This window comes from Eleutherodactylus coqui, chromosome 13 (assembly GCF_035609145.1).
Source record: "Eleutherodactylus coqui strain aEleCoq1 chromosome 13, aEleCoq1.hap1, whole genome shotgun sequence".
Classification (NCBI taxonomy): Eukaryota; Metazoa; Chordata; class Amphibia; order Anura; family Eleutherodactylidae; genus Eleutherodactylus; species Eleutherodactylus coqui.
In genome coordinates this window covers 34,437,017-34,450,815 of record NC_089849.1, presented here as the reverse complement: position 1 = coordinate 34,450,815, position 13,799 = coordinate 34,437,017, and the positions used below count along the sequence as shown (strand labels likewise).

General features: G+C 45.3%; 1 protein-coding gene across 1 annotated transcript in view; it reads right to left on the bottom strand.

The window, feature by feature from the left end:
- Positions 1–451: 451 nt before the first annotated feature.
- CNTNAP1 (contactin associated protein 1) overlaps positions 452–13,799 on the bottom strand; it is a 102,421-nt gene continuing 89,073 nt past the window's right edge. Inside the window, exons 21-24 of the mRNA XM_066587989.1 lie at positions 7,664–7,757; positions 6,485–6,715; positions 4,601–4,645; positions 452–1,938 (exon numbers count right to left, since the gene is read on the bottom strand). Of these exons, the coding sequence (XP_066444086.1) occupies positions 1,748–1,938; positions 4,601–4,645; positions 6,485–6,715; positions 7,664–7,757 (561 nt within the window). The 3' untranslated portion in view covers positions 452–1,747. The remainder of the gene's footprint in view (positions 1,939–4,600; positions 4,646–6,484; positions 6,716–7,663; positions 7,758–13,799) is intronic.

Here is a 13,799-nt window from a genome sequence, read left to right as displayed (position 1 = left end):
GAACATGTGATAAGTATAGTACAAGCCAGAGAACTTGGTACAGGTAAGGTTCTTCATAGACATTGGTTCAGAGAAGATAACGGATCTGGTAAAATCTCTGAAAAGCATATTTCATGACCAACCATACTAAAGGTTCAGACCAAATCTCCATTCACAGGTCTTCTAGTATAGAATTCAGACAGTTCTTCTTTAGCAGCATTTCTCAGCAAAGTACCCTTTGCTCATTACCTCCAAGTCAGTATATGATGCTATGACTTTTAGAAGCACAGCATGAGGAAGGTTGAAGAACTGTAACCACTAAAAACCCAGCATTTACCCCTCTGGTACACTACTGTACCAGAAGGAATTGGGCATCTGAGCAAGAATCAAAAGTAGTAATTATTTCTATGTTAATACCTAGTGGGGCCTTCATTGGCCTTAATGACATCAGATACTCTCAGTGACATCATACCTTTCCTAACATCTGATACACTTCAGCTGGTATTTCCCTCTAATCATCCTGCAGGCATCTGGTAAGTTCTCTCAAAGAAGAAGCATTGGCCTGTCTGAAATGGTACAAGAAGCCTCATCATTGGACAGTTGTACAATAGAAGAATATTTTATGGGGTGAGAAATCATGGAACTCAATCTTCAAATCAGATGCATGTACCTGGGGGTGGAGAATAACTGGGGAACGCCTTTCTGTTGAGTCAAAAGTTAAGTATGGTGGAGGATCAATTATGGGCTGGAGATATATTACGTGGCATAGTCTTAGTCCATTGGTTGTAGTGACAAGAACCATGAACACGGAGGTGTACCCTGACATTCTAGACAATGTGCTGCTGATATTTTGGCAATACTCTGGGAAGGATCAGCAATACCTCCAACAAGACAACGCACCCTGTCACAAATCCAATGATGTGTTAGGTTGGTTTGAGGATAGAGATGTCCCACGATTAGACTGACCTGCACAGGTTCCCAACCTGAACCCTACTGAACATCTTTGGGAACGTCGGGTTAGGAAATATGAACAGTGTCCATTTTCTTTAAAAGAAGTCTATAGACCTTTTGCAGGATGAATGGAGGGCAATACCAGCTGAAGTGTATCAGACATTAGTAGAAAGTATGCCATGGAGAGTATCTGATGTCATTAGGGCCAAAGGAGCTCCACTAAGTATTATCATATGAAAATAAATACTACTTTTGATTGTTGCTCAGGTGTCCAATTACTTTTGGTAGGATAGTCTAGTACCACAGGGCATAAGTCGTCAGCTGTTCGTAAACATTTAGAAAAGACTTTATCTTGTAGATAGTTGGTCCTGGATGGAATATGACTTCTCACTATGTACAAACTGTAACAAAAACAGTTTAGTTAATGAGCACTAAATACTGTATTCCCTGGACGGAAGACCACACATTGTATATTCTAAGGTCGGGTTCGTTCCCCGCTTGTAATACTTTTATAAAACACATCAGCTGTCTAGAAATGGGATCTGGATAGGTATGGATCAGCAGTAATTTCAGGAAATACTGTAATGAAGGTACTGGAAGATGAATTGTATACTCACTCCTCAGAGAGCCTGCTGTTCTTTGACTGCTCTACCAGATGATACTTTGTCATTGCCATCATTTCTATTGGTCCATCCTCATCCCACCCCCATTTTCCACAAAAATAAACTGGACCAGTCCGGTATTCCAGTGGCAAAGTTCCCAGACTTCCTGTGAACAGATGGCTGCAGCTTCCTGGAGAATACTACCACAGTCGATGCTATTCTGATCTAGCCCCTTCTTCCTCAATTTGTGGAAGAGGCTGCTCTTTCCTCGTGGAAGACTTTGGAACGCTTGGAGTGTCTATAGGCTTTGGTTCATTGGTGAGGTAAGATCCTTTATACCGGTGAAAATAATGATAAACCAAAAACAAACAGGCAACCGCAAGGAGGAAGAGGAAGATCACCACAACTGGGAAAAGAAAGAAAATGGTTTTCATTTTACAAGAGCCTAAAATAGTCAATGTTGTCTCAACATACTAAAGCAAGAGCGCAAACGAGGAAAGGAAACTTTATAATAGATCTTATTAGAGAAAAAGGTCTCTCCACTGATGAAGCTCCTTCCTCCACCTGCTTTCTGCACGGATCAGTCACTCTCAATTCACGCTAAAACGCATCTTGAGGAACAGGATGGCTTGTCAGCAAAGTGAGAGGTTAGGTTACAGGTGTTGCCCATAAAAGTCTATGGACTGAGGGAGAAGGAGCGTCTGTAAAGAGGCAACAGCATACAGAGAGGCTGCTGTTCGCTAGTGAGTGTTTTACTGTCCACCCCAGTGCTAAATTCACAGCTGCACTGTTCAGTACTGCTGTATAAGGTCCTCCATGCTGCTGCTTCTCTGTGTGTGACAGATAGGGGAGTGGAATTTCCCCTGTGTGCAGTGTATGGGACACATAACTGCTAGTCTGCATCCTCTCATTTTTTAATTAAATGCTACATATTAAAGTTTTCAATTTTTTTAAACAACTTAACCAACTCTATTCCCCCCCCCCTTCTCTCTCACGTCATCCCACCACAATGTATATAATGTATCATTTGCTAGTAAGTTCAGAAATTATGGAGTCCTCCTCCGCACAACTGGCCTCTGTGATCCATTGCAAGAGTTCCTGAAAGTGGGTACGTTGCTCCTCTTCCTCCCTTCCATAGTACTTTTTTTTCACTCTTGATTATTATATATTTGGCAACTTTATTATACATCAACAAGAATATCATCCCAAAGTGACATTTTACATCTGTCCACTACAGTCATTAGTGTTGTCAAACTACTAGCTTCTACAACCAGGTTATCTGTGAACTCCATTCTCTTTGTCCACTCCTAATTGTTTTTTCTCCTAACTCCGTGCAGCTATATTGCTTTCATCATTAACCCTTTCCAATGTCTTCAGACATTCTTATTGAAGGCGGTACAGCTCCGATGTCTGAAGACGTCCGGCAGGGTATTCTTACTGTATATTACTGGCCGCTTTGTTGTTGGGGGCCTCTCCAGCATGTCCCATACCGCAGTATTGGCTCTAGCCAGCAGATAGCGCCATTGTATAATGGCAGAAAGAGAAAAACCTCTAGGTAACCCCAAATTCAGAATTGGATGGCAAAGGGTTAATATTCAATTGGTTCAGAGGTGCCAGTTCAAATGTTAACATCCACTTCATTAAAATCTTGGTGCTCCGTGTTACATTTAATGTATACCCCCTTTCCGAGGGCAGTAACCACTCGATCTTATTTTTAAATTCTGTCACTGTGGGGTCTTCATCTAGCTAATGTTGGGCTATCAGTTTCCTTGTGACATAAAGTAATCTTGCCACTGCTATTTTCTCATGTCTAGTTATTGGTAAGTCATCTACATACCCATGTACACAGACAAAGAGGGTATGATCTAGAGTAACTTTATACACATCTATTATAGAATGTACTTCTACTCTATCCAGTATCTTTTTAGCTTTAGGCATCTCCCTAACATTAGTGCTTCAATGTACTAGTAATTATTAAGAAATAAGTTTCTGGTGGCGTAATGCAACACACAGCTCTGGTACATGCACGTTTCACACACACAGAGCTCTGCTACATGAACGTCACACACACTCACAGCTCTGCTACATACATTTTTGATCCCATATAACAGGAATACTAACCAGCAGAGTCCTGCACACATTGATCACACCCTGGTCATGTGACCCCCTGACTCCTCCCACATTCCCAAACGGGAATTTCAGCAGATAAAGCTGATTCAGTTTCTATTAGAAAGTTGCAAAAAATTTCAGTATACTTTTGGAGTAGATTTTATATTAAAAATTCAACACTTTCCTGATGCAAATAGTGCTAGAAACCTCATTTATTATTTTTAGCTGCAGTCTCTTGGAAGAACAAAGGCGCTGTATGCAGATAACAGACTACCCGCTGTTCTCTGCATACTGCTGAGGAAGGCTAATTTACATGCAAATGAAGGTAATAAGCTGCTAGGGACATTAGTGCCCATTAGCAGCTTATGCAAAATGATCGCTCAAACTGTCAATCATCCAATCTTTTGAACAAATTTTGAGTGATCATCTTTGCGTGTAAATGGGGCTTAAACCACCTAAAAATTCAACAGATTTATCATGCAGTTAAGCCACTGTGATAAATCTGACACACTTTAAAGGAAAATAACCTAATGTATAAATCAGATTTTTATGTTAAATGTTTTTTTTTTAATTTCTCCTCTTCCGTGCAAAAGTACCTCTACACTGGTCCTGCCTTTAACACTCTCCCATAAAAGTCAGTGGGTCCTCTCCTGTCCATAGTGTGAATTTCCCATGAGGCTGTTGTAAAGTATATCTCTAAATCCTGTTAAATGCAGCTCAGGCCAGGTGGTTGCCCCCCACCTCCACCCCCCATAGTCGCATACAGGCAACAGAATAAAAAAAATCTACAATTTGAAAATAGAAACTGATTGAAAATGTTTCACTAACTGGCTTTAATTTTTCTAATCACTTTCTTGCAGTTTTCAAGATCTTTGCTTACTGTAATTCAATGAAAACTTTTGTTTCCCTCCAAAGGACACACATCTTTTTAAATCCAGTACAGGCAGAATTGTACTTACATGCAATGATTCCAGCGAGGCCATCATCATGTACATGGGGAAATACTGTAAGACAGAACATACAAATAAGATTTTCTCCAATCATGGTGGCAGAATACTGGTTCAATCCTGAATGAATTCAATCTAGCATTTTGCATATAGTTTTTGACCAGTACTGTAGTCTATGACTCATTAAAGAGGTTTGCAGGGTTAGGTAAACATGGCTGCTTTCCTCTAGAAAAAAAAAACCGCCACACCTGTCCATGAGTTGTGTCTGCCATGGAAATTATCACACTAAAAGAATATGGAAACATTTGTGTATTGATTTTTCATGCACACATCTTACTAGGCTCTTGTAGAAATAAAAAATGATGCACTTATTTTTTGCATTGAGTTTTCCTTCTCATGCATTTAAAAAGCCTTATACTTGGTTTGCAGACTCTCCTACATTCAAAGTTTCTGGCTTAGGGGCATTTCAAGCACTGATTAGCTGGTCTCTCCTATGAATACACACAAGCTGAGGTCCCCCTCCCCTCTCCTCTTTCAGAGACAGTGTAGCATAACCGTGTCCCTCATTACTACATAGCTCTCTCGCCTATCTCATCTTCTTTCTGAGTAGCTGCTGTTGCTGTTCCCCTTCACGCTTGATAAGAGTTCCTGATCTCCTCTACCATTCCCTGGCACTGTCATACAGCACTCTGTAATACTAGTTTTCTTTTTGCTCTATCCTTATGATATGACAGGGGCGCAGGCTAAGAGAGAAGCTGAAAAATGACCCATCTGTTCTCGCTGACCGAATTTGCTGAGATTTCAGTCCTCCAGTCTGCAGTGACTTCGAAAACAATACAAGCATAGGAATAAAACAATCAGAAATTTTTAATGAAAACCAAATTACAAAAAACAAATCTTCATTCCAAAAATACCTTGGTTTAAAAAAAAAAAAAGAAGTCAAAGGTGTACATGGCCTTTAAAGAGCATCTGTCATGTCCTTTGATTAGCGGGACCGACTAAGTTACTGGCCCCATTGACTATTGTGTTTCTTATATTGTTTGTATACCCCTCCATTAGATTCGGCTCCTGGCGCTCTGAATCTGATAAGTGGGCAGTCTCCTACACTCAATGTCAATGGGTGGAAGAAATTTGATGCGACTCATTGACAGTGAGTGGAGGGGACTGCCCACTTATCAGATTCAAAGCACCAGGAGCCGAATCTAATGGAGAAGTGTACAAAGTAAAAAAAAAAAAAGTGGGGGTGGAGGAGTCTGCAACTTGCCCCCATTGATTAAGACATGACAGGTCCTCTTTAAGTTAATGGGGATCAGTTGAAAGACCACAAATAACCTGTACACAGGTGTGGTATTATTCTTGAAAGGAAGCAGCCATTTTTTCCTAACCTTAGACAATCCTTTTAAGAAGTAATTTTAAGATACCAAGAAATGCAGTAAAAAGCATCTTATTATATACAAGGGGGCACCCAAAAGAAATCATAATTAAATTATTAAAAATTATCAGTAAATCCTGCACTGAGCAGGGGGTTGGACCCGATGACCCTGGAGGTCCCTTCCAACTCTACCATTATAGGGTTCTATTATTCTAGGATTCTATTTGTATATTTTGAAACTTCCGCCCCTTCATAGTCCTCTTCATTTGACGCACTACATTTGTCCAAACATTTTTTCCACTGCTCCAAGTATTTTTTAAACTCATCGCTATTGATGTCTTTTTACTACTACCAGCATTGTATCAGTTTCAGTGTGAACCTACATGCATGCACTTGTCATAACCAATTTGGAGCAGTACAGTGAAGTCAAAGGGACATGATTTATTTCCATAACATCATCTACACTAACTTCAAGGAGTCTGTAACATAGCAATATTCAATTTAGAGTAACAATTGTCCCTCACCTGCACCCATATACCATGGGTCCAGTTCGTACGGTATATGGTATAACTTCAGCGGCATAGCTCCACAGTTAGATTCCATCAGAGTTCCTTTCACTGTGATTACTTCTGATGCTCTAGGGTTTCGGAAGATGTCCCGTATTGGGGTAATATTGTTAAAGCGTACATCTGCCAGGCATCCTATAAAGCCTGGTGTGTTGAACTTCTGCACATCTGAATCTATTGCTCCAGTCTCTAAGAACAAAACATAATAGAAATATAATCAATGTCAAGAACTTTCAGGTAGTCTAGAAGTTTTGTATAAGTAGATGTGTAAAATTGAAACTATGTTCTTTAATTTATTTTACCCGTATCATAATGTTTCATGACATTACCATGTTTGATTGTCACTAGAGATGAGCGAGCGTACTCGCTAAGGCAAACTACTCGAGCGAGTAGTGCCTTATGCGAGTACCTGCCCGTTTGTCTCTAAAGATTCGGGTGCCGGCGGGGGAGAGCAGTGAGTTGTGGGAGTGAGCAGGGAGGAGCGGGGGGAGAGAGTAAGAGAGAGATCTCCCCCCCCCCCCTTTCCTCCCCGCCGCTCCCCGACCCCCGCCGGCACCTGAATCTTTAGAGATGAGCGGGCAGGTACTCGAATAAGGCACTACTCAGTCGAGTAGTTTGCCTTAGCGAATACGCTCGCTCATCTCTAATTGTCACTGTTTGTAGAGAATTGAAATTTTCCAGCCTACACCGCAAATCCATTCACAGATGATGGCTAACACACAAGAACTACAGGTAGGCATTAATAGACGCTGGCACTGCCTTGCCAGCAGTTCCCATAAGTAAAAGTTAATAGCTATTCTTGTGAACAAACTTCACTACTAGAGATGAGCGAACGTACTCGTTAAGGGCAATTTCGCAATCAAGCATCGCTATTTTCGAGTACCTGACTACTCGGGTGAAAAGATTTGGGGGCACTGGGGTGAGCGGGGGCTTGCAGAGGGGAGTGGGGGGGAGAGAGAGAGAGCTCCCCCTGTTCCCCACTGCTACCCCCCGCTCCACCACGCCGCCCCCCGAATCTTTTCACCCGAGTAGCCAGGTACTCGAAAATAGCGATGCTCGATTGCGAAATCGCCCTTAATGAGTACGTTCGCTCATCTCTATTCACTACATATCAGTAAACTTTAAACAAAGACTCACCAACAACCCTTCCAAGATAAATAGCTTTTGGAGAATCAAACTTAGGATCTTCCCACAACAAGAACTGTTTCTGTACCACATCATAATAGTCCACCTATAAGAGAAGAATAAGTGTCAGAACCTTTCCTTATACAGAAAGTGAGCGAATGTCGGTAATACTGAATTTTGTCTCAACAGATATTGGATACTAATATCTATAGAATTTTGTTCTGGAACCATTTAACTACTGTAGGTAGTATTTATTTCCATATGTTAATAGTTGATGAGGCCTCCTTTGGCCCTAATGACAGTGGATAATCTTCGTGGCATACTTTCTACTAATGTCTGATACACTTCAGCTGATATTTCCCTCCATTCATCCTGCAAATGTCTGTCAGTTTCTCTCAGAGATGATGGATACTGTTCATATTCCCTGACCTGACATTCCAATTTGTTCCAAAGATGTTCAGTAGGGTTCAGGTTGGGACTCTGTTTGGGCCAGTCCAATCGTGGAACATCCATATCCTCAAACCAATGTGAAACAGTATTGGATTTGCGACAAGGCATGTTGCCTTGTTGGAAACATTGCTGACCATTCCCAGAGTATTGTCACCTTGTTGGCAGCACTTTATTGTCTAGAATGTCAAGATAGACCTCCATGGTTCTTGTCACAACCAGCAATGGACCGAGACTATGCCACGTAAAGCATCCCCAGACCATAACAGAACCTCCGCCGTATGTTAGTATTGGCACAACGCACTCAGGCTAAAGGCATTCCCCAGCATCCTCCACACCCAGGTACATCCATCTGGTTTGAATATGGAGTAGCATGATTTGTCACTCCATAGAATGTTTTTCCATTGCTCTACTGTTCAAGCTCATGGTCTCTGGTGTGAACGTTTAGCTTGGGCCTCCAACTACCCTTCATGGCTGCCAGCCGTAATCCGCAAAGAACTTGCCACTGCCTCATTGGGTCTCTTAAGTGACCCATCGATGCCGCACTAGCAGCCAGGAGTGATGCTGGGGGTATGTCTTACCTACCATTTCCTTCCTAAAATATTATATATGCATACACAAACCTATCAGAGAAGGATAAGACAACTTGTATAACACGGTGGGCTCCTGGCCTAAGTTAGATGATGGGTGTATGAACGATGAGATGGATGGCAATGTCCTCTAGCACAGAACTGTGTTTTGAAGCCATATCACATCGATCTCATATAGGACCGTATATTTGATGGCAAGTATAATGCAGTCAGTTGTGCTGCAGAAGTATCAGAACTAGAGATGAGCGAGCACGCTCGGATAAAGCAGTTACTCGAGCGAGCATCGCTCTTCTCGAGTAACTGCTTACTGGTCTGAGCGTGCTCAGGTGGGCGGCGGGGGTGAGCAGCAGGCGGCGGGTGGTAGCGGGGGGAAGAGAAGGGGAGTAATTTCTTACCGAAAATTCCTTTTTCCCGAGTCATCCTGACGGCAGACATGGAGGTTGCACCTTGACCTCGTAGGGACAGGAAGCAAGAGACTTTAAAAGGCTCCTCCCGTCTCCCATTCACCAGTGTCTTCTAAATTACTTACATGGACATGTCGTGGTTAACCAAGGAAGATATTTATTTGCTCCGAAAAAAATAACATGGTTAGTTCTATTTGAATATAAACAATAAGAGGGTAGCTTACCCAGACTTAAACACAGGAAATATGCACAAATTTACCGCATGAAGGGAAATGTCCAACATAGGAGCCTCTGGGCTACTGGTTCGTGCCCGCATAAACGTTAATACAAACGTGTGAATTTTTGGGAGGGAAATACGTGCCGTCAGGATGACTCGGGAAAAAGGAATTTTCGGTAAGAAATTACTCCCCTTTCCCGGCGTCATCCTGACGGCAGACATGGAGTATACCAAATTAACTCTTAGGGAGGGACCACTGCTTGCAGGACCTCTCTCCCGAAAGAGAGAGATCGGAGGAGAGGTCCGCAATCGGCCTGTAATGTTTTGCGAATGTGTGCAGGTTGGACCATGTGGCTGCCTTACAGATTTGGTCCGGCGTCGCCATAGCCCTCTCTGCCCAGGAGCAGGATACTGCCCTGGTAGAATGGGCCTTGAGTCCTTCCGGGATAGCGCTGTTGCAGGACGGAGTAGGCCTGCTGGATGGTGGATTTTATCCGGCGGCTAATGGATCTCCTAGAAGCCGCTCTTCCTCTGCCTGGCCCCTGAAATTGAACAAAAGACAGTCAGCCTTCCTAAAAGGATAATGTCTGCTCTGGGTAGCATAGAATGGCCTTCCTTGCATCCAGGCTATGGTAGTCTCTTTCCCTATCGTTTTGGGGATTTTGACAGAAGGATGGGAGAATAATTTCTTGCTGTCTGTGGAATTTTGAGGCTACCTTTGGAAGAAAAACGGGGGTCTGTTTTTTTGTATGACCCTATCGTCCTGGCTTAATAGGTAAGACGTCTTACAAGATAGGGCCCGGGGCTCGCTTACGTGCCTTGCTGCTGTGAAAGCTACCAGGAACACAGTTTTAAACGTGAGGAACCTAATCGGAATCTGATCAGTAGGTTGAGGGGGTCTTTGCAGAGGCTTTGGAGAACTAGGTTCAGGTCCCATGGGGGGGGGGGGGAACTGTACTACGGCTACTGACCTCATTCTTTCCGCCGCTTTCATGAGCCTGCAGATCAGTCTATGATCCGCCAGAGGTTGGTCTAGAATGGCTGAGAGCGCTGCTACCTGTACTTCCAGGGTTCGTGGTCTCAGGTTTTTATCTGGAGGAAGTCCAAATCTCCGCCACCAAAGTGTCAAGATTGGAGACCTCCAGCCCCCTCCAGGAGAAGAATTTTTTCCCCGATCTTATTATAGTAGCTGAGGTTACAGGTTTTCCGGGACTGGCGTAGAGTCGCGATAACTCTGGAGGACAGACCTTGTCTTAGCGTCTGTTCCTCAATATCCACACTGCGAGGTTCAGTCTCTCTAGGTTGGGGCAAAGAACTGGGCCCTGCGCTAGAAGGTCCTTCCTGGATGGAAGGCGGATTGGCTCCGAGATGGCGAGCTTTAGGAGCACCGGAAACCATGCCCTTTTTTCCCCAGTGTTGGGTGATCAGGATCAGCGTGATGTTGCTCTGCTGGACCTTCTGAAGAACTCCCGGGATCAGGTGTATGGGGGAGGGGGAAGGCGTACGCCAGACTGAAATCCCAACTATGGGAAAAAGCGTCTAACCCCTCGGACTTGTCCCTCGGATCTAGGGAAAAATAGCCGGGACATTCTGAATTTTTGCTGCTCGCAAACAAGTCCACCTGTGGACTGCCCCAGGTTTCTGTAATGAGACGAAATTCCTCTTGATTCAGAGACCATTCCCAGGGTCTAGGCCTCTTTGACTTAGAAAGTCGGCTGTCAGGATCTGGGATCCTTTGAGATGGACCGCTGTCAGGACTGTACCGTGGACTCGGCCCATCAGAAAATCGGGGCTGTTAATTTCAGCAGGTGAAAGTTTCTGGTGCCTCCCTGGTGGTGAATAAGTGAAACGGCGGTCCCGTTATCCGAGAAGATCCTAACATGCTCCCAGATGGCCCTAAGCTCTCTGGAATTTGAGGTCTAGGCATGCAATGTCGGACCCCATTTGCCCTGGAGCAAACGCTGCCCCACTTGCGCTCCCCAGCCAGGCTGGCTTGCGTTGGTGACTACGGAGATGAAGGGCTTTGTCACCCATGGGGACTCCGCCTCTAGGTTGCCAGTTGACCGCCACCAGCGGAGGGACCTTGTGACCGCTGATGACACGGGCATTCTGCGGTCCAGAGAGGTTGTTGCCCCATCCCAGTTGCCCAGGGTGGCTCTCTGAGTGAGCCTGGGCCCAAGGAATAATGCCGATACAGGAGGTCATGAGGCCCAGGAGCCTCGTTGCGTCCCTAATCGTTATTTGTTTCTTCTGGCCGCATTTCTGCGCTGCCAGCCTAAGGTTTTCCTGCCTGGGGGGAGGCAAAGACAAGATCTGAGACACTGAGTCTATCTGTACCCCCAGGAGGTCTTTCGCATCTCGGGGAGAAGACTAGATTTAGGGAAGTTAACTATCCACCCCAGTCTCTGAAATAGGGAGATGATTCGGCTGGTATCCTCTTTGAGGATCTTCGGCGAGGATGCCATTACCAGCAAATCATCCAGGTATGGGACAATGTTTATGCCTGCCACATGGAGATGCGCCACTATCTCTGCTGCTATTTCAGAGAATATCCTGGGTGCCGTTGAAATTCCGAGGGGTAGGCACTGGAATTGAAAATGGTGTACACGGCTGCCCATCCTGATGGCAAACCGCAGGTACTTGTGATGTTCCGACAGGACTGGGACGTGGTAGTACGTGTCCTTTAGATCGACAGTACTCATAAAGTCCCCTCTTTTGATCAGAGTTACTGCAGACCTGATGGTTAAACCTTTTGTAGGTAATCAACCTGTTCAGGCCCTTCAGATTAAGAATCATCCGAAACTGTCGTTCGGTTTTTTGATCAGAAATAGGGGTAGAACCCCAAGCCCTGTTCTACTGCGGGGACCTGGACTACCGCCCCCATCTGTAGCACCTTAGAAATTTCGTTTCTAAAGATACCCTGCAGGGCGGGGGATCGCGTGGGGACCAGGAAAGCTCAACAGTCTATCCCCCACCTGGTACTCGCCTACAGGGGAAGGGGTTGTTTTTGTTTTACTCCTGCCTCCTTTGGGGTAGGACCAGCACCCCGTCTTTCCTTTGCCTCGGTATGGCTTGAAGGATGGCTGAGGTTTGTGGGGAAATCCCGTTCTTGCTTGGTCCGGGAAACTGCGGGTCCTGTCGGTAGCTCTTTTTAGGATCTCCTCCAAGTCCGCGCCAAACATGTGCTGGCCATGAAACAGAGATGTTACATGGCCTTTCTTTGGAAGCCGTATCTGCTTTCCATGTTTTCAGCCAGACCGCCTGTTGCTGATCTAAGTAGAGGCATGCATTCCCGTAACACATCTCTAGAGGCCTTCTGTTTAATCTGGCCGTCGAGTTCCCCCAATCAGAGGAACATCGACCTTGCCACAGAAGTCGCTGCGACCTTGGACTTCAGCGTATAGGCCGTTGTTTGCCAGGCCCGTTTCATCAAGGCGTCGACCCTGTCCATCGGGTTTTTAAGATGAGAGGAGTCCTTGAATGGCAGGGCTGTCTTTTTGGCCATTATGGCCACCTGTGCCCGATGCCGCGCGCGGCCGCGCCGGCATGCCTGGAGGAGAGAGGCATCTGAGCCTATGGCCCGCCGCTCTCCCCAGCTGAAACCACTGCACCGAGCTGTGGCAGGGGAAGGAGGGGACCCAAGGACCTCTGGTCCGCCGATCCGACTGCTGCGGTGGTGAACCCCGGGCGGTCAGACCCGTGGCCCGCCGTGCTCCCGGACCGTGCGTAGATGCTCACGTCTTTCTCCGCAAAGCGGAGTCTCTCTTTATATTCGCGGGACAAATAGAGGTGTTTGTCCGCGCAGCCCACTCATCCGTGATTACTTTCTTCAGCGTATCATTAACCGGAAACACTGTGCGGTTCCTTGGTCTGAGCCCGCCGGACACGGCGTCCTGTATGGACCTTGGCTCGACCACATCCTCGACCTTCCTTGTATCCCTGACTGCTTTGATCAGGTCAACCAGGTCCCCAGATGAGAAATAGTACTTTTTATTCTCATCCCTGGCGTCAGGGGGACGGTCAAAGAGTTCGCCATTTGACAAGTCGCCCCGGGATTGCTCAAACTGTGAGCTCGTTAGCGGTATGTGGCTCGCCCTTTTAGCAGCCCTTCCTTCCGCTGGGCTGGGGGGAGGGGGGGGGGGAGAGACTGGAGATTGATGCCCGGACCTCCTCTCTAACCAGGGATATAATATCTTCCCTGAATGCAGCCTGTTCATCCGTAAGGATCTTAGAGGTACAATCGGGGCATAGCAGCTTTTTTATACGCCTCGTCCAGTTTTTTTTTTTTTTTTTTTTAAAGACACAGAGCGCCTTTCCTGTGTTTTTTCTTTAGGTCCTGTTTAGACCGAGTGGATTCCCTGTCCTGCAGAATATACATGCATGCACATAAGGGAAACCCACCACACAATGCTAAATTCCTGAGCATAACATTCCTGCAACAAGTAACACTTACAGTTTGCAGGGCTTCCATCTCTGGTTCCTTTGTAGTC